Source organism: Notolepis coatsorum (genome assembly GCF_963971535.1).
Source record: "Notolepis coatsorum genome assembly, chromosome: 4".
NCBI lineage: Eukaryota > Metazoa > Chordata > Actinopteri > Aulopiformes > Paralepididae > Notolepis > Notolepis coatsorum.
In genome coordinates, this window is record NC_140168.1 from 17,033,808 (window position 1) to 17,055,886 (window position 22,079).

The following is a 22,079-nucleotide window of genomic DNA, read 5'->3' on the forward strand; positions in this document are numbered from 1 at the left end:
ACCTAAAGAAACATAGTCGCATTATAAACACAAGTCCTATAGGTTATACAGTCGCATTATAAGAGACAGAGAGGTAGCATTATAAACATAGTTATAAGTCCTATAGGTTCAGCCTACTGTTTCACACTCACACACACACACACACACACACACACACACACACACACACACACACACACACACACACACACACACACACACCCGAACAGCTGTTAAGAGGCTAAAGTGCCCAAAGGCACAATCTGACCCCAACGCTAACCAGTTTGCGTTGCCTTGGGGTTAGGGTCAGATCGTACCTTGGGGTTAGGGTCAGATCGTACCTTGGGGTTAGGGTTAGGGTCAGACCAGTTTGTTTTGTGATGTTTGTAATATTGTTTTTAGCGCCTTTGAGGTGCTTTGGTACCATGAGGTGCAACCATAGTCGTAGTACCCTTGAATGAGCTCCTGCCAGAGTCTTCAGGGTATTCTTGTTTACCAGAGAGGAGATCCGGTACAAGAATCTAGTTCGTTGGTTGACTTTTTTGATTACATTGGATGCCATTTTGTCACAGGAAAGATTTGCCTCTAGGATGGAACCCAGGTATGTAATTTCATCTTTCCTTGTGACAATATTGTCACCTACTGTAACATAGTTATTCTATAACCATAGTTATACGAGTATAGCGAGCGCTCTGCTCGTAGTGGAACTGTCCCTTTATCCAGTCTAATAATGAATAATTTTCTCCACATGCACACACCCATCCGCCTGGCCACACCTACATCCGCTCTTCTACATAAGCGGGGTCGTGGCCACACCATCAGCTCCTTCCCAAGTCTTTCACCACCGAAGGTGAAGACCACGGGGCCCTCAGTGAGTCCGAGCAGATCGCTCGCTATACTCATATAACTATGGTTATAGAATAACCGTATGTTATATATCGTAATAGCTTACGCTCTGCTCGTAGTGGAACACAGGAGCTGAGCAGAGCGGAAGCTCGACAGATGTACCCGCTGAGGCCCCCCACAACCATCAGAACCGGGGAGGACCCGAGCCCCTGGGACCCCCCTAGAGGAGGACGTAGCAGCGGAGGAGGACCCAGCCTCAGGAACAACCTGAGGGCCAGGACCCCCCGAAAAAGGGGGCCCGGTGAGGGGCCAGTCGGCGCGCCGGGAGACAACCCTCAAAGAGGTTGATCCCTCAATCCAGGTAACAGGCCCCAAGAGGATAACTCGACCTGTGCCTGGAGCACTGCGGACTAGACAGTGGGAGTACCGCAAGGGTCTGTACTTGGGCCACTGTTATTCACAATGTACATTAATGACCTACCGCAGAGTTGTCCAGGTGTCAGCTGCCAGATGTACGCTGACGATACCGTCATCTATGTGTCTGCTAAAACAGCATGGCAGCTGAGCACCTGACCCAGGTGTTACATAACATCTCCGACTGGCTTGTGTCGTCTCATTTGACCTTGAATGTCAAGAAAACTGTCTCTATGTGTATCTCCATACGCAAAAGGCCTATAAATGATTTGTTTGAGGTGCAAATAAAAAATGAAATAATTGCAGAAGTGAATGAGGTCAGGTACCTAGGAATCATATTAGACAAGAACCTAAAATTTGGTAAACAGGTACATTATGTATGTAAGAAGGTCAAGCCTAATCGAAACTGTTTTCATTTTATTAGAAGGGATCTGTCAACTAAAGCTGCTCAACTTTATATGCATGCTATGATTCTTTCCCACTTGTCTTATTGTATCACATCATGGGCACAAACCTCACAAACCATACTAAAACCCATAACTATAATATACAAACAGGCTATAAAAACCATGGACCATAAACCAATGCGATGGCATCACTGCAGTGTTTTGAGTAAGCACAATCTTTTCACGTTTGACAATTTTGTAATTTTCTGTAATATTAGACTCGTTTTTAAATGTTTGCACAATCATGTATCATTATTATTTTCTGGACTGGTGGTTAGACGTTGGAGCTCTAGTAGAGCAAACACACAAGCTTCCAATAATGGTGACTGTACTGTTCCCATGTGCAAGAGTTCGTTTGGACAGTCTGCCTTCTCCGTTAAAGGGGCAAACTTATGGAACTCTCTGCCTACTGGCTTAAAACTGGAGTCCAATGCCAACGTCTTCAGCAGAGGACTCAAGGTATGGCTGAAATCAACGCAGCAGTGCTCACACATGTAGACGCGGACTGGTCTTGTTCTTATGATCACGGACTCTTGCTCTGATAACTATTTGTTCTGATTTGTGATTTTAATTCTGTATTTTACTGTTGATTTTATTATATCTTTTAGAAAAGCCTCAATGGACTGGTGTCGAACTAGGGGGGGGAACTAGGACCCTAGTACCCTGGCTATAGGCGCCGATACAGCCTGAAAATACAAATAATTATTACCCTTGTCTCATCATCACATACCGCAATATACTGAGCACACATTAGGAACAAACACATCATTCAAATGTAACGTTAGTGCCCACCACATCAAGTATGTCTACACAACATATAAGAGTTGTAGGTCGGAAATGATGGAATAGATTTACCAACAAAAAAGGTGTTTAGCCTGCTCATACCTTAAAAGCGTGGGGCAGCACGAATAACTTGGCTCTGCTAATGTATCATTCAACAGACGGCAACACACGTGAAGTCAAGTCTCACTCGTGTGATACTTCCTCTACATACTCTGTCAATACCTGGCCAGGGTACTCCTGGGTCCTATAGTGCCCCCCCACGTTACACTATATGTTATGCACATGTATTTTATATGTTAATAAAATTGCATTTGGCGCTACGTGGTGCAGTGGGCAAGGCAGGGGAGGGTTGAATTGGACAATACGAAAATTGGGATGGGAGAAAAATAGAAAATGGGAGAAAAAGTGGATCAAAAATAAAATAAAATTGCATTTATCTATAGTCCTAATTCTGTCACTGTTTGATGTCACAAAGAAGGGTGTATCCGAAAGCTGTCTACAACATTTGTAACAGGTGATGAAAAAGTAAACAAATAATTAACTGTATTAGACATTTGTTAATGATGAATAGGCTTGACTTCAGATTAGGGCACACAATAGCATCTGCAAATGATTTATAGATGTTTTATGAATGTCTTAACAAATCATTTGTTAAACATGAAAAGACAAGTCTGGTATTGCTTCGTGTGTATTCATAAAAGTCCACAAATAAACAAACGATTAGACATTTGTTAATGATGAATAGGCTTCACTTTAGATTAGGGCACACAATAGCATCTGCAAATGATTTATATATGTTTTATGAATGTCTTAACAAATCATTTGTTGAACATGAACAAATAAATGGAGGTATAGTATAGTCGTTTTTTCATATCCATTTTTCAAAGCATCTACAAATGTGTTACTACTAGGGATGTCCGATATTATCGGCCTACCGATATTATCGGCCGATATTGGCATTAATGTGATATCGGAAAATATCGGTATCGGTTTTCAAAACAAAAACATTTTATTTTTTTACATTTCTATAACCTTTATTTACCTTGTCAAAAGTATGCATAATGTTATGTTAATTCCACAACAAGACATATGTAATATTAATTACCTAAAATTATTCCGTTTTTTGGGGCGGGAAACCCTGCATATATCGGTATCAGTTGATATCGGTATCGGAAATTAAGAGTTGGACAATATCGGTATCGGTAAAAAAGCCAATATCGAGCATCCCTAGTTACTACACATTAAACAACATTATTTAATGATGAACAAATCAAGTACAAACAATGTTGATAATGAGTTATAAATAATGTAGAACTAATTTGTAAATGTTATACAAATATAGTTATAAATGATTTAATAATAATTTACGAATGTATAAAAATGGTTTGTTCATGATTAGTACATTATCTACAAATACCTTATAAAGGTCTTATAACTGAGTGTTATTATAAAGTGTTACCCCAGCATGACCATGCCGCAGTATTTGCCCGCGTCCACCTCTTGTTTGATGTGGTCATTCAAATAGAGAAGGCATGTGTCAGTGGAGTGGGATGTTCTGAAGCCAGATTGGAATTCGTAAGGCACGATCCGACCTTAACTCTAACCCCAAGGTACAATCTGACCCTAACCCTCACCCCAAGGTACAATCTGACCCTAACCCCAAGGCACGATCTGACCCCCTAACCCCAAGGTACGATCTGACCCTAACCCCAAGGTACGATCTGACCCTCACCCCAAGGTACGATCTGACCCTAACCCCAAGGTACGATCTGACCCCCTAACCCCAAGGTACGATCTGACCCTAACCCCAAGGTACGATCTGACCCCCTAACCCCAAGGTACGTTAGCTGTAGCTGTTGAGGAGGAGAGGAGAGCAAGCGATGCTCATCCACCTCCACCATGCAGATCTTCCTACTACTAGCTTGACTCGACCCATAGCTAGGTCACAAGTCAGGTTTCAGATGGTTAAAAGAGTGGATTGTGATATGCTTCAAATTCCATCTCCTCGCAGGGAAAAGGCAAAAGGGTCCCATTGATAAATCGTTTTATTTTCCCAGATCTAGTAAATAACCTCAGATATGACTCATATAACTTTTTTATATTGTAGAAATGTGTGTAAAATCTCGACTACATTGAAAATGAGGGTGACCTCAATTGTAATTTCGAGAATAAATAAAGGTTGATGATGATGATGATAACAAGGCAAGACACTGTATTGGCTTCATAAAACACAACCATAAAGTGGTGTGAAAGTGGTGTGAATTTTTAAAGGTAGCCTAGCAACTGGAGAGTTTACAAGAAACACAACAAACCCAACCATACCATACCATGCTAGACCATGGCTAGCCCCAGCCAGGCTGAACATAGCTAATGGAGACGAGACAATATTCAAGCCATGAAACTAACTTATGGAACAATGCTGATATACATTTAAGAATGTGTAATTTTCTCATGGTAATGTACAGTAATGCACAGTTCCATAAAAGAAAAAAGCATTTCATGTTTCAAGTTCCTTACTCAAAACAATAAATAAACAATAGAAATAGATGGTCTGTCAATTACACATATTTAACTATACTTCAATCAATACTTACAATAAGATGAGAAAAATGCTCATCTACACAATAATTCACTATCACTAAGGAAACCTGTGACCCCCCCCAGCGCTTCATAAAGTCTGATTGTTCTATCACTAAGGAAACCTGTGACCCCCCCCAGCGCTTCATAAAGTCTGATTGTTCCATCACTAAGGAAACCTGTGACCCCCCCCCAGCGCTTCATAAAGTCTGATTGTTCCATCACTAAGGAAACCTGTGACCCCCCCAGCGCTTCATAAAGTCTGATTGTTCCATCACTAAGGAAACCTGTTACGCCTTAACTTCATAGCGCCTGATACTTTTTTCTTTATACATTTCTTAAATACAGGAAACAAGATGAACTGAAAGATATTATATATATTATTTGTACAACTCTTTAACTCATTCTGTAGAGAAGTTTTACGCCACATTATGCAGTATACTTTAAAGTGGTCCTACTGTATATACTGATGCTTTAAAGTGGTCCTACATACTGATGCTTTAAAGTAGTCCTACATACTGATGCTTTAAAGTGGTCCTACAAACGGATGCTTTAAAGTCGTCCTACATACGGATGCTTTAAAGTGGTCCTACAAACGGATGCTTTAAAGTGGTCCTACATACTGATGCTTTAAAGCGGTCCTACATACTGATGCTTTAAAGTGGTCCTACATACTGATGCTTTAAAATAGTCCTACATACTGATGCTTTAAAGTGGTCCTACATACTGATGCTTTAAAGTGATCCTACATACTGATGCTTTAAAGTGGTCCTACATACTGATGCTTTAAATCAGTCCTACATACTGATGCTTTAAAGTGGTCCTACATACTGATGCTTTAAAGTGGTCCTACATACTGATGATTTAAAGTGGTCCTACATACTGATGCTTTAAAGTCGTCCTACATACTGGTGCTTTAAAGTCATCCTACATACTGATGCTTTAAAGTGGTCCTACATACTGATGCTTTAAAGTGGTCCTACATACTGGTGCTTTAAAGTGGTCCTACATACTGATGCTTTAAAGTCGTCCTACATACTGATGCTTTAAAGTGGTCCTACATACTGATGCTTTAAAGTGGTCCTATACTGATGATTTAAAGTCGTCCTACATACTGATGCTTCAAATTACATTTCCTTCTATGGTTCTCGTCCTTGGGGCTAAAAACAAACACCTTCTGCAGCCTTCTGGCAATACTCAGCTTTTTTCCCTGTACATAACTAATCATATCTGTGACTCAACTAAATCTTTAAGTTTCAAATCTCAGCTGACCGACCCAAAACCAACGGAGGTAGTTTTCCTGATCCTCCTTACTCCTGATGAGTAAGACTCACAATCTAAATGTGGAAATAAATTATTTTCACCCACTATCCTATCAGGTTATATAATATGACTAAGCTGGTGAAGAACAAGACTACATTCTCAGTAGCAGCAGGGCTTGTGTGTGGGGTGGAATTCTTCTGACAGCAGAGTCAAACAAACTCTGTCTGTTTGAAATATTGGGCGTCACGGAGTTGATTTAATTTGTACATCAGTGATCCAACTATGACTGCATTGCATATGTTGTACTACAGTGTAACTTGTACTTGAACTGCTTGCGTCTTGCCATCAAAATGTCCGGCAGCATGGCTACATGAGTAGGTCTCTGGGCTCATGGTGGGGCGACAGTGGCTCGGGAGGTAGAGCAGTCGTCTGGTAATCTGGAGGTTCCCAGTTCAATTCCCGCTCCTCCCGGGCAGCGTGTCGAAGTGTCCTTGCGCAAGACAGCCCTAATTGCCTCTGCTGTCGGTGTGATTGGGTGAGTGAATGGGTAAAATATGAGGAACAAATTGTAAAGGGCTTTGGCTAAAAGCTCTATATAAATACGTTATATAAATGCACCATTTATGGTCAGAAGGTTGAGTTCAAACCCTGAACATCCGCTGTGGGACAGTGGTCCAGTAGGATGCAATGATAACCCTAACCCTATCCTCTGGACATGGCAGTAACAATGATAACCCTATCCTCTGGACATGGCAGTAACAATGCTAACCCTAATCCTATCCTCTGGACATGGCAGTAACAATGCTAACCCTAATCCCATCCTCTGGACATGGCAGTAACAATGCTCCTGCTATGATGACAGGGACTAACTAACCCAACACTAACCCTATCCTCTAGACAGGTGACAATGCCCCTACATTACTATGTGTCTGGTGCCAGTGTATGGTAGTCATTGTGTAATGTGATGTCTGGTGCCAGTGTATGGTAGACATTGTGTAGTGTGATTTGTGGTGTCAGTGTATGGTAGTCATTGTGTAGTGTGATGTGTGGTGCCAGTGTATGGTAGTCATTGTGTAGTGTGGTGCCAGTGTATGGTAGTCATTGTGTAGTGTGATGTGTGTCTGGTGCCAGTGTATGGTAGTCATTGTGTAGTGTGGTGCCAGTGTATGGTAGTCATTGTGTAGTGTGGTGCCAGTGTATGGTAGTCATTGTGTAGTGTGATGCGTGTCTGGTGCCAGTGTATGGTAGTCATTGTGTAGTGTGATGTGTGGTGCCAGTGTATGGTAGTCATTGTGTAGTGTGGTGTGTGCCTGGTGTGTAGTCATTGTGTAGTGTGGTGTGTGCCTGGTGTCAGTGTATGGTAGTCATTGTGTAGTGTGATGTGTGCCTGGTGCCAGTGTATGGTAGTCATTGTGTAGTGTGATGTGTGCCTGGTGTCAGTGTATGGTAGACATTGTGTAGTGTGATTTGTGGTGTCAGTGTATGGTAGTCATTGTGTAGTGTGATGTGTGCCTGGTGTCAGTGTATGGTAGACATTGTGTAGTGTGATTTGTGGTGTCAGTGTATGGTAGACATTGTGTAGTGTGATTTGTGGTGTCAGTGTATGGTAGTCATTGTGTAGTGTGAAGTGTGGTGCCAGTGTATGGTAGTCATTGTGTAGTGTGGTGCCAGTGTATGGTAGTCATTGTGTAGTGTGATGTGTGTCTGGTGCCAGTGTATGGTAGTCATTGTGTAGTGTGATGTGTGTCTGGTGCCAGTGTATGGTAGTCATTGTGTAGTGTGATGTGTGTCTGGTAAATGGTGTTTTTATATAGCGCTTTTATCCAAAGCGCTTTACAATTTGTTCCTCACATTTTACCCATTCACCCACACACTGACAGAGGAGACAACCATGCAAGGTCCCAACATGCTCAACGGGAGCAATTAGGGGTTAAGTTGTCTTGCTCAAGGACACTTCGATGCCCTGCCCGGGAGGAGTGGGAATCGAACTGGGAACCTCCGGATTAACCAGACGACTGCTCTACCTCCCCAGCGACAGCAAGTAAGAACCAGAGGGATCATCCAACTGTTTCCTACCAACCGTTTCCGGGCAACACAAGTTGTCATGACGACTGTGTCAGTGACCCAGAGACAATAATGGGATTAGCCTTCTTTGGCTCGTTTATGTGGCGTTCCCAGATCTGACCGGCATAGGTGACAAAGTAACTATCTTTTACTCTAGTGTACTGTAGTGTCAATATATTTGAGGTATTTGTACTTTCCACTTTAGAGGGCTTTATACTTTTGACTTCACTACATTTCAAAGCAAATATCCTGCTTTTGAGCACACTAGTACAAATATCTGCAGGAAATGTGATCAGTTTAAATTCAGATCAATCAACTATAAGAAGAAACAATCGGAGTGAGCAGAATTGGACCATCAACCTCCAGAATAACTGTAAATGTGTGTACATTTACTTTCAACGCTTTACTTTCAACTACTTCAAGACAGTACTAGAGATTGAGTACTTTAATATCTAAAGGTGGCAGGTTGTGTTCCTTCATAGTTAAAGACAGCAGAGGAGTATTATGGTTCTTCAGTGCAAGGGTTCAGTTGTTCCCTCTAGAATGCAAATACTTAATCAAATACATACAAACTGTACTTGAGAACAGCCCCCCCCCCCCCCCCACCCCCGGTGCTGACCTGTAATGGCATGTCCTGGAGAGGAGGGATTTGAACTCTGGGTAAGCTTAAACAAGCCGTCTATACATGGTAGCTGCTGGCAGGATGGGTCACCTAATGTCTAACTCCCCTCTGAGCTCCTGGCCCAGAATAGACACAAGATTGTCTGGGATAAGAGAAGAGAAGAGGGAGGGAACGAGGAGAAGTGGTGGTGGGGCACAGGAAGTCATGTTGGTTTTCTTAGAGAATACAGTAGTTTGGACGGGTATATAGTAGTGTGGATGAGTATACAGTCGTTTGGTTGAGAATACAGTAGTTTGGATGAGAATTAGTAGTTTGGATGAGTATGTAGTAGTTTGGATGAGTATACAGTAGTTTGGATGAGTATGTAGTAGTTTGGATGAGAATACAGTAGTTTGGATGAGTATGTAGTAGTTTGGATGAGAATACAGTAGTTTGGATGAGAATACAGTAGTTTGAATGAGTATATAGTAGTTTGGATGAGAACACAGTAGTGTGGATGAGTATATAGTCGTTTGGTTGAGAATACAGTAGTTTGAATGAGTATATAGTAGTTTGGTTGAGAATACAGTAGTTTGAATGAGTATATAGTAGTTTGGATGAGTATACAGTAGTTTGGATGAGAATACAGTAGTTTGGATGAGTATATACAGTAGTAGTTTGGATGAGAATACAAGTTCAAGTTTCTTTATTAGTTGTCATACAGAAGTACAGAATACTTTTATACAAAATGCTTCTTTCTGTTACGCTCCAGAGACTGTGCTAGACAAAAAAGATAAGTATAAAATAAAATAAGTATAGCAAGTAAAAAATAGAAGTCACGTACGTAGACACAAGTGTTCAGTATGTACATTATGTACAATGTTCAATGCAGAGTAGAAGTAACTGAGTTACCATACAATATACTATACAATATACTAATATACAATCTACTATATAATAGTGCAAAGCAGAAATGGGATGAGGTACAATTTAGGTACAATTTACAGTAAGGTGTACTGAGGTATGGGTTGTAGTGCAAATTCTTTGCCAATAAATATAAAGTGTGTTTAGGTGTTCTAAAGTGTGTAGAGTGGGTGCTGCAGTGAGTTGTTTGTTTAAAGTGAGTGTGTGCGTGTGGATGTGTGTGCTGTGAGTGCATTTGATGGTTGTTGCATAGTGTTATTGTTCGTTGCGCAACCTGATGGCCTGAGGATAGAAGCTTCTTCTGAGTCTTTCTGTGCTTGCCATGAGACTCTGGTACCGCTTACAGTCGTTTGGATGAGTATATACAGTAGTAGTTTGGATGATCAACTACTATTTTAAAGCGTTCTCTTTAAGACCACTGATCACCTGGTTTGATTCTCAAGCATCTGTAGCCTGGAGACCATTAGAGGAGAACATAGTGGCACCACATAGACTGCAGGATATAGTATACACCAACTTATCAATTAAGCAATGCAACTTGAAATTTGGCCCTCTTATTTGGGAAATCTGATAGGTTGTTGTGCAATAAGGAGTAAATTGTTATTAAATAGGGGAGAATGACTATGCCATTTATGTTGGTTAGTAAATTTTTTCTGTGTGTCACGCCATATCCGGATCACATGTGATCCGGATATGGCGTGACACACAGAAAAAATTTGCCTTTAAGAGTGTGCGACTATTATGGGATGCTGCGGACTACAGAGCGCTGATACAAAGTAGTGTTATCTGTGATTTGTGACATGAGACTAGAGGGATTGTTGTTCCGACATTGAAACTGTGTGCAATGCATGTAGTCTTTCCACACACAACAACACCTGTATTGAATATGGTGGATTCCCAGTAGACACCTGTATTAAATATGGTGGATTCCCAGTATAGACACCTGTATTCAATTATGGTGGATTCCCAGTATAGACACCCTGTATATGGATCAGCATGAAATATGGATCACTTCTTCTGGACGATTTGGAAAATATGAACAAACAATCACTGAAATACATGAGCCACTGGTTAAAAGTGCAGCAGGATTCTCTTGTGATACTCAACTCACTATTTTGTTTACCATGGGTCCCATGTGTACATGTGGAAGGTGTTCCCTGACCTGCTAAGCTTAAAGACCAGACAACCGTTGATGCCAACCACCGCCCACTTCCCCCTCCTCATCATCATCATCATCAGCGTAGCAGAGTAGTCTTAATGACCAGGTAATTGGCACTTAGGAGCATTAAATCTTTCCGGTGGCTCAGGGATTCTCCTTTGGCAAGCGGTCAGGTGGATCCTGCCTGGCAGACCTGGGGTCAGAATTAGAGTCTTCCTCTTTCAGAACAGATTCATTAGTATTCTCATGATGCGTTTTGCCCTACAATATGGCACAGAGCCACAGCTCATTGGCCACCATCGAATCGCAGACGTCTGCAATCTGACACCAGCATCAGTGCGGTACATCCCCGTTTGATTTTATTCAGAGCCACACAGCGGGTTCAAGCTGAAGCCATCGTTGAGATACACTCAAACACATTAACCAGGCACACAACAGGCACACCGGGGCAGGAGAACACTGTGCTCATTTCTATCATTAGTCTATCCACACTAGGGCTGTCCCTGAAGCCTGTTTTTGGGATTCGAACTTCGTCAGGGTTTTTTTTAACGGACGTTCGAACCTTCGAAATCTTCTTATTTCTTTTTAAATTTTAAATTTTTTTTATATCCTCAAACTAAATCCTCAATTTGAATAAAGTGATTAATCTGATTAAATTAGTCTTTTTCTTTTTTATTAAATCAACTTTCCAGCCCCAACCCAGCCCAGGGAGAAGCCCCAGCCCAACTAAATCAATTAAATCAACTTTCTTTAATGAATATAACTCATCAGTTTTAATACTATAATATTAGTGTAGCCTAATCGTTATCTGCAACTGTGAAGAAAAACCTCATTGGTTTAAAGAGAATGAATAGAAAAAAATATAAATAAAAAATTCTAATGTTGAACGAAGGTTCGAAGGTTCGAACGTTTGGGCTCAGCCCTAATCCACACTAAACAATCCTTGTTGCGGTTAGCTTGTAGACATGGTTAACATATCTGACTCTCTCAATACCAATGGTTAGAATTAGTCCTTTAGGAAAGCTAAAGCACACTCTCAGGAGCAGAACAGGAACAAGCATTTCATATAAAAGTATTCTGTATTTTTGTATGACAACTAATAAAGAAACTTGAGATAGCAATTTCCTCCCTGTGCGTTCAGTAGGAAGCTATCCGTCTGCAAGCTAGCCTAGCTTAGCACAAATTAATGGAAGCGGTTACCAGCTAGCCTAGATGTTGGCCAAAAACACCTCTCCCGGAGTTTTAAGCCAGGGCAGTGGTCCGTATCCATTCATTTGTGCTAAGCTAGGCTTTGATTGATTGATTGAACATTTTATTAACAGATTGCAGAATGGGTACAATACAGTACGGCTCAATACACACAATTGTTAAGGGGATGCAGACCAGAGAAAGACTTTCGTCTTGTTTACACCAGGGTCCCCCATTTTCAATTCATAACATTTATGACATACACATACACGACATACCGATATACAGTACTGTTACTTCCAGACATTTATGACATACAAGATATACAAATATACAGTACTGTTTATTGCAGCCGTTTAGCCTTCTACTGAATGCACAAAGAAACAAATATATCTTCTTGTCTGATTCTGGAGAAGATGGTAAGCGCATTTCTGATAATGTTGACATGTTCCTTTAAGAACAAAATCCTTATTTCGAAGGATATTAAGGATTTCATGAGGATATTCACCACCTCCTGAGTGGAGAGTATGAGAACTGAGGTCTTATTATTATCCACCAGACTGGACTGTGAGACAATGTCTCTCAACAGCTGCGTGCGTATACCTGTGGCGAAGATCTCTGTTGCCACGGCAATGAAGGCATCCGACACCATGCTCTCCATGGTAACCAAGATGTTGAGCTGCCGCGCCACGTTCCTGTACACAGATGGCCGCATGCACTCCAACTCGTCACCTAGGCAGCAGGGGAAGAACACGCGCACACACACACACACACAGTTAGAGGGTAGACATTTCAGATAGGTCAGCAAGACTGAACACAAAACAAGTAAAGTCCCTCATTTAACTGGAAGACCACTCAACGTACAAATCCATAATTATTAGGGATGTTCGATATTGGCTTTTTTACCGATATCCGATATACCGATATTGTCCAACTCTTAATTTCCGATACCGATATCAACCGATACCGATATATGCAGGGTTTCCCCCCCCCAAAAAACTGAATCATTTCAGGTCATTAACATTACATATCTCTTGTCGTGGAATTAACACAACATTATGCATACTTTGACAATAAATAAAATTATAATTTATTCTTACTTGCTTGCCTGGGTAAATAAAGGTTAAATAAATTAACCTCTTAAGCTGCGACAGGGCAGATTTTTGGACTTTTTGCAACCGGCACTTTGGCAACCCCTAGTGGCTCGGCTGTGCATATTTTGTAATACGATATATATATCGAATTGAAGGCTTATTTGTTGCCTGTCGAGAGCGATAAAATCCGACAAAATCCGTTCAGCGGTTCTCGAGTTACATGCCGGTATTTGAGGCTTGTGCAAAGTACACGGTATTGCGCAAAATACCACTCCCGACTCAGGCTGCAGTAGTTCCGTCAATCTAGATCCGATCTCGAAAATGATTGTGGATCGTTGTAGCCAATGAGTATGGCTTCCAATGATAAGCCATGTGGGGATGTGTGAATCGGGGATCTAGGTGAACAACTAAATTCTTTAACAGGAAGCCAAATTAATTGAAGTCTATGAGAAAACTGAGTTTTTCTTTGTACACAGTTTACAAAATCATTCATTTCTGAATGGATCTTTATGAAATTTGGATATGTACTACATAAGGCTTCAGGCTATGGCTCTGTCTGGATTTGTAAGCCACGCCACCTTCTGTGGAAATACTATCTCTGGACTACTAACTACTACAGAAAAACTTGAGTAACAGTTTTGGTTTGCAAAAAAAGTATGCAGTCCTCAATTTCAAGTAAAAAAATTGCCACTTTTCTGCCCGCTTGTTAACACTTTGAGTGCCAGCGACGTGTTATGTCGTTATTTCATGCCCCCCGTTGAGTGCCGACGACGCCAATTGTCTTTATTTTTTTATTAGCAATCTGAATTCATATTTCATCAACCGAGTCTCCCGTTGGTACAGCAGCCCCTCTAGGAGCTCCAATGGGAAAATACCGCCCCCTATCGTCTATCCCTGTGTAACTGCAGGCCATTCGATTACACTGGTGGATCTGTGGGGGGGGAGCCTACTGGCTCCACTATGCTGGCGAGGGATCTGATGAAGAGGGAAGTGATCGCGAGATGGAAAGCAGCCTGGAATATATATTTACAGCAGCCAATAATCAATCAATAAACTCAATCGATATTTGGAATGGCGATCAGGAATTGGAATAATCTTTTTGGAGAACATCTGATCTAAGGTAAGGAATCTATGTTACCAATCTTGGGGTAATCGGAGCTGTTTTGACCTATATCTCAGCGTGTGCCGTATGTGTATATGTGTGTGTGTGTGTGTGTGTGTGCTGTTGAGGAAATAAGAGAATCGATTTCTCAGCTCGCTTCTATAGCGTGCATAAGTACACATATACTATCGATAATCTAGCGTTTATTTGAAAACTATTCATAAATAGGCAGACAAATGACAAATGTCTAGTGTATTCGAGAATATTCCAATAAATGCCGTTTATGACGGAATCTTTCTATTTTCCGGCAATCTTTGAGAAAACTATAGCTTTTCGAAATGCTATAAAAAGGATATGAACCGATTAAAAAACAATCCGTTTCGACAATGTTGACTGCAAACAAGTCATTGATAAGCGACGGGCAGATTAGACACATAGCCATAATTTAAAACATAGATTATGCATTTTTAACGCTATCATTGAAGTGGGTGGCGGGGGTAAACAGGAAAACATGGCCGGCACTGAAAGTGTTAAGAGGTTAAAAAAATATTTTTTTTTAAAACCGTTACCGATCATTTCCGATATTACATTTGAATGCCAATATCAGCCGATAATATCGGTAGGCCGATAATATCGGACATCCCTAATAATTATGCTATTCCTATAATAGTTAAAGTGGACAGGGACCTCCATTTGATAAGCCTTGGTCTCAGGGACGCCCTTAGAAGATGTATTTCTCGTTAAGAGAATTGAGTCCAGAATTCCAAGCGGTCTATACTGTAGTTGAGGAGACAACAGTGGAGAAAATGCTATGATCGTATTCTTCTGGTGAGTGAAATGAAAACCAACTCCCTGCAGGACCCCTGGTTAGGAATCACTGCTCTAGTTGATGGAACATTAATTTCATTATTTATTCTACCCGAGTAAGACCATCCGTGACCTCAAAACATGAACATACCATAGAAACCAAATATAGCTATTATTATAGTGTGCAGAGTCCACCAGGGGACGACTACCAACATGGTGCGGAATGTGCTCGTAAATAGACATAAATGATGCAATCAATGTTGACTCATCAGCCAGTGCCATTGTGGCTACCTACGTCAGACATGTACTTCCAATTTAGGTTTCAATTCTGGTTCAGACATGTCGGCAATACTGAAATATAATCCTCATTGATATTGTATTATAATTGTGTTATTGTGTCCGTTATCCATTTTATTTTTTTTTATACTTTATTGTGTCAAAGAAAAACATTTTACATTTAGGTATAGTAAGTGTACCCACATACACATACACAACTGCACCTGTCCATACTTACATACGTACATACACACACAAATGTACATACGCATATTCCAAATCTTGACATTTTTTTTTTTTTTTTACCCATCACCCATACAAAAAACAAGAGACAAAAACACAAACAAAGGGGCGAGCACCAGCATAGATCCCGTACCGGCACACATCCAACATCCATCCCTACCCGTCCCCCCACACACACACACAAGAAAAACAACAAACAACAACAACAATAATAACAGCAAACAAATACGAAATTAATAGAAAATTATCCATTTCTGATACACCCTGATACTAGATAATGAACTGAAATGAAACCGAAAGAATGAAATGGATTTGGTTCTTCTTACCGAGATAGAGAAGCACGGAAGACACCTCCGAGAGGGCCGGGCCGGAGGAGGGGAGGGGGAGTCCTGTCTCGGACCAGCGCAGCCCGGCCTGGCTCAGTCTGGCCTGGATGTAGTCCCTGCACAGAGCTCTGGACTGGGACACCAGGTCCTTCTCCGTCACAGGAGGGTCAAACTCAGAAGGCCCCCGGAGGACCGCCATGAACCCCCTCCTCAGTTCAGCGAGGCCTGGGATGTGTCCTAGGGCTGGGCAATATGATGATCCAATCAATTAACCCTATATTTAGTGATAGACCCATTAATCAAATAGAGAATAACAGATTCATGCTCTCAACCAGAGGTATAGTGACAGCTTTTGTTTGTTTTGTTGTAGATTCATGCTGTCAACTAGAGGTATAGTGACAGCTTTTGTTTGTTTTGTTATAGATTAATGTTGTCAACCAGAGGTATAGTGACAGCTTTTGTTTTGTTGTAGATTCATGCTGTCAACTAGAGGTATAGTCGCAGCTTTTGTTTTGTTGTAGATTCATGCTGTCAACTAGAGGTATAGTGCTACCATAGCTTTTGTTTGTTTTTAAAACGGCACAGAGTAGATTTGAGAAGAAAGAATTACCGCTACTAGTTACAAATGCTTGAATATCTGAATATTGTTTACAATCTCGAAACAAATCCTAAAAATAACCGTTGAAACAAAGTGAACCAACATTGCTATTAGAGGAAGCTTCTTTGAAACAAAGTGAACCAACGTTGCTCTGAGAGGAAGCCTCTTTGTAACAAAGTCAACCAATGTTGCTCTTAGAGGAAGCTTCTTTGAAACAAAGTGAACCAACGTTGCTCTGAGAGGAAGCTTCTTTGTAACAAAGTCAACCAATGTTGCTATTAGAGGAAGCTTCTTTGTAACAAAGTCAACCAACACTGCTCTTATGCTCTTAGAGGAAGCTTCTTTGTAACAAAGTCAACCAACACTGCTCTTATGCTCTTAGAGGAAGCCTCTTTGTAACAAAGTCAACCAACACTGCTCTTATGCTCTTAGAGGAAGCTTCTTTGTAACAAAGTCAACCAACACTGCTCTTATGCTCTTAGAGGAAGCTTCTTTGTAACAAAGTCAACCAACACTGCTCTTATGCTCTTAGAGGAAGCTTCTTTGTAACAAAGTCAACCAACACTGCTCTTATGCTCTTAGAGGAAGCCTCTTTGTAACAAAGTCAACCAACACTGCTCTTATGCTCTTAGAGGAAGCTTCTTTGTCAGGTGAAATGGTAAAATGGTGAAGGTGGTGGAGGGTAGTTGCAGCACTGATATTTTATTTTCGCTGTGACAGTTTGGGCTGTAACTCCCCAGCCTTCCTCACTGAGGCACAGGTGGCACCTGATGCCAGCTGCCATACGACCAGCCGACAGCAAACCTCACCACAACATCTGTGATGCTTCTAAGGACAGCGATAAGAGTTGCAGCCAAAACTGTCCAATGGTACAACAAGGTTGTACTGATCTATGGACAGCTTGTAGTATAATGAGTTAGAACTAAGAAAGTATTGTATCATGGTAATACTTAGATTATCAGATGGCAGTACTGTACTATACTTAATATTATATAAGTATATAATAAGTATTGTATTGTAATACTTTCAGATGTCTGGCAGTGATGAGTTGGTACGTCCCTCATTTCAATGGTGGGCTGGGTGATATGACTGGGAATTCATATTACGATAATCAATATTTTACCATTCACTGTTATAGTTATGGCACTCATCATCAGCGCATCCTGTATGATAAGGTTGGTTGGTCTTCTCTATCAGAGAAGAGAAATAAACATTGTTCTCCGTTTATCTTTAAGGCCATTGATGGAAAATTGCCACTATATATATCACATCACAATGATGCTTGATTAGAATTATGGACCTGCTCACCTAATCTGACCTGCTCAAATGATTGGCTGACGCTTAAGGTCCCACGAGTTCAGTCTGAAGTCTGCCTTTTGTTTTGATGCACCACCTTCCCGGAATGATCAATTCAATTCACTCTCAAAATCAATACCCTACTATGGACAATTTAAGAACATGACCATTAACCCCCCTACCTCAGTATATAACTGTGTTCAATTTAAAACATGATCACTAACCTCCCTACCTCAGTATATAACTGTGTTCAATTTAAAACATGATCACTAACCTCCCTACCTCAGTATATAACTGTGTTCAATTTAAAACATGATCACTAACCTCCCTACCTCAGTATATAACTGTGTTCAATTTAAAACATGATCACTAACCTCCCTACCTCAGTATATAACTGTGTTCAATTTAAAACATGATCACTAACCTCCCTACCTCAGTATATAACTGTGTTCAATTTAAAACATGATCACTAACCTCCCTACCTCAGTATATAACTGTTTTTGAGTAGATAGGGGTGGGATTAAATAAGTGTAAGCTTCTTCCCACTCCTTTTCAAATATGTAAATAAAAAAAAATTAAATTTAGTTTGACTTTTTTGTTTGTTCTTTGTTATTTTTTATATACATTTATTATTTGAACGGCTTAAGGCTATATCTGTACTTGGTGTTTGTTTGTTATGTTGCATATTTGAAATAAACTTCAATCAATCAATATAACTGTTTTTAATTTAAAACATGATCAACCCCCCTACCTCAGTGTGTAACTGTTATTAATTTAAAACATGATCACAAACCTCCCTACCTCAGTGTGTAACTGTGTTTAATATAAAACATGATCACTAACCTCCCTACCTCAGTGTGTAACTATTTTTAATTTAAAACATGATCACTAACCTCCCTACCTCAGTGTGTAACTGTTTTTAATTTAAAACATGATCACTAACCTCCCTACCTCAGTGTGTAACTGTTTTTAATTTAAGAACATGATCACTAACCTCCCTACCTCAGTGTGTAACTGTTTTTAATTTAAGAACATGATCACAAACCTCCCTACCTCAGTGTGTAACTGTTTTTAATTTAAGAACATGATCACTAACCTCCCTACCTCAGTGTGTAACTGTGTTTAATGCAAGAACATGATCACAAACCTCCCTACCTCAGTGTGTAACTGTTTTTAATTTAAGAACATGATCACAAACCTCCCTACCTCAGTGTGTAACTGTGTTTAATTTAAAACATGATCACTAACCTCCCTACCTCAGTGTGTAACTGTTTTTAATTTAAAACATGATCACTAACCTCCCTACCTCAGTGTGTAACTGTTTTTAATGTAAGAACATGATCACAAACCTCCCTACCTCAGTGTGTAACTGTTTTTAATGTAAGAACATGATCACTAACCTCCCTACCTCAGTGTGTAACTGTTTTTAATTTAAGAACATGATCACAACCCTCCCTACCTCAGTGTGTAACTGTGTTTAATGTAAGAACATGATCACTAACCTCCCTACCTCAGTGTGTAACTGTTTTTAATTTAAGAACATGATCACAACCCTCCCTACCTCAGTGAGTCAGTGTGTAACTGTTTTTAATGTAATAACATGATCACAACCCTCCCTACCTCAGTGTGTAACTGTGTTTAATGTAAGAGCATGATCACTAACCTCCCTACCTCAGTGTGTAACTGTTTTTAATTTAAAACATGATCACTAACCTCCCTACCTCAGTGTGTAACTGTTTTTAATTTAAAACATGATCACTAACCTCCCTACCTCAGTGTGTAACTGTTTTTAATTTAAGAACATGATCACTAACCTCCCTACCTCAGTGTGTAACTGTTTTTAATTTAAAACATGATCACTAACCTCCCTACCTCAGTGTGTAACTGTGTTTAATGTAAGAACATGATCACTAACCTCCCTACCTCAGTGTGTAACTGTGTTTAATGTAAGAACATGATCACTAACCTCCCTACCTCAGTGTGTAACTGTGTTTAATGTAAGAACATGATCACTAACCTCCCTACCTCAGTGTGTAACTGTGTTTAATGTAAGAACATGATCACAATGACCATGTTCTCTTTTCACTTGTGTTTTTGTCCAATCTGAACTGTTTATATTTGTGATCTTGACAGCATTGCAAATGGGGGTAAAACCCTCAATGTCAAATCAAATGAGCCTGATAGATATAGTTGGTGTATTCATTATTGTATAGTCCAGTGGTTCTCATGGGTTCATTGAGGGAGTTCCAAGGGGTCCCCAGAAATATTGCAAATAATTACATTTCCGATGATGTCATTGATTCGGCAGAGGTTAATGTAAGGAGGAGTGAATGAATGAATGAATGAAAACTTTATTTAACAGATTGCAGAATGGGTACAATACAGTACGGCTCAATACACACAATTGTTAAAGGGGATGCAGACCAGAAAAAGACTTTAGTCTTGTTTACACCAGGGTCCCCCATTTTCAATTCATGGTGAAAATATATAACTGTGATTATTCTGATTAAAATGTTTCCCTTTCTCAACTATAGAATTAATCTAACAACAAATCTACTCGGAAGCGGTTCCTTGGGAACCGTGGATCCGCGGTCTAACGTGTAATGATTTGGGTTTAACCGCTGTGGGTCGACTTCACGCGTAAAAGAGTTTAACGGCTGCACTGCTGCATTCCTGGTGACACCTGTAGAGATCTGGCCGATACTAACTAGAATGTGACATATCCAGCCAGATTAGGCTGCCTGTCACTGTCAGGCGGTATGACACACGCATTCATCAAGTAACGTCTAGACCTTGGAATAGTAGAATGTGGGTCAACATCAGGACAGAACATCAGGACTAACATCTTATTGATTGATTGATTGATTGATTGAAAACTTTATTAACAGATTGCAGAATGGGTACAATACAGTACAGCTCAATACACAGACCAGAGAAATAGACCAGAGAAAGACTTTCGTCTTGTTTACATCAGGGTCCCCCATTTTCAATTCATCATAACATATATGACATGAATGAATGAATGAATGAATGAATGAATGAATGAATGAATGAATGAATGAATGAATGAATGAATGAATGAATGAATGAATGAATGAAAACTTTATTTAACAGATTGCAGAATGGGTACAATACAGTACGGCTCAATACACACAATTGTTAAGGGGATGCAGACCAGAGAAAGACTTTTGTCTTGTTTACATCAGGGTCTTATTACATAAGACACTTACATAAGGCGTGTGTTGGACGAGCCATGATAACTGACTCACATCACATGGGCTGATAGCCAAGGCGTTGCTACATCTCCAACATTACGCAACTGAACACCATACAATAACACAAACACAGTAGGCTATAAAACGAACCCTAATGCAGCACAGAGTAGACCCGAGTGTATTATAATCTTCAATGTAAAAAGAAAAAAAAGTACAACAATAAAGTTATCGTTTGGATTGTGAGCAAGAGACCACTCACCTTCAGCACATGCAGATCCATACCCCAGAAATAATAACCATTGCGATTCCTTATCAATGGGTCTCGAAATCAGTTGGCAGACAATCAATTCACCAATTAAAATCACCGCGTCACACACGCGCACACGCACGCACGCACACAGACACACACACACACACACACACACACACACACACACACACACACACACACACACACACACACACACACCAGTAACAGTGCTGGCAACGAATCTAAGCTACTCTATAGGAAAACTATATCTGACAAACGAGGCCAGTCAATAAACGTGTGTATAATTATTTCCCAGTTCACTGGAGGATCCAAAAGAGAGAAATAGTTGTCCTCCATCCGCCTGTTCGTCTCCTAAAGCCGCAGTGGATCATGACAGATGAGCGCAGTTTGAGCTGTGGCTCCACCTTCCTATTAGTGCGGGGGTGCTCTCGTTTTCACGACCGGTGTATAGCTCACAGCAGGGTGGAGTTCGGACTCCAAAAACAGCCTTATACGGTGAATTGAGGAGGAAATCAAGCATTCCATCTCCAAATTCAACGACAGACCCTTTTTTTTTTACCAGAACCTACTGTAAATCAGCCTGTTATTGACAACAATACAATCATTC

The 22,079-nt window shown here is 40.5% G+C and overlaps 1 protein-coding gene across 1 annotated transcript in view; it reads right to left on the reverse strand.

Annotated features, from left to right (window-relative positions):
- The window catches only part of LOC311226313 (bcl-2-related ovarian killer protein homolog B-like), a 41,215-nt gene extending 19,408 nt beyond the window's left edge, over positions 1–21,807 (reverse strand). Inside the window, exons 1-3 of the mRNA XM_084311728.1 lie at positions 21,461–21,807; positions 16,093–16,335; positions 12,848–12,976 (exon numbers count right to left, since the gene is read on the reverse strand). Coding sequence (XP_084167854.1) covers positions 12,848–12,976; positions 16,093–16,291 — 328 coding nt within the window. The 5' untranslated portion in view covers positions 16,292–16,335; positions 21,461–21,807. The remainder of the gene's footprint in view (positions 1–12,847; positions 12,977–16,092; positions 16,336–21,460) is intronic.
- Positions 21,808–22,079: the final 272 nt, after the last annotated feature.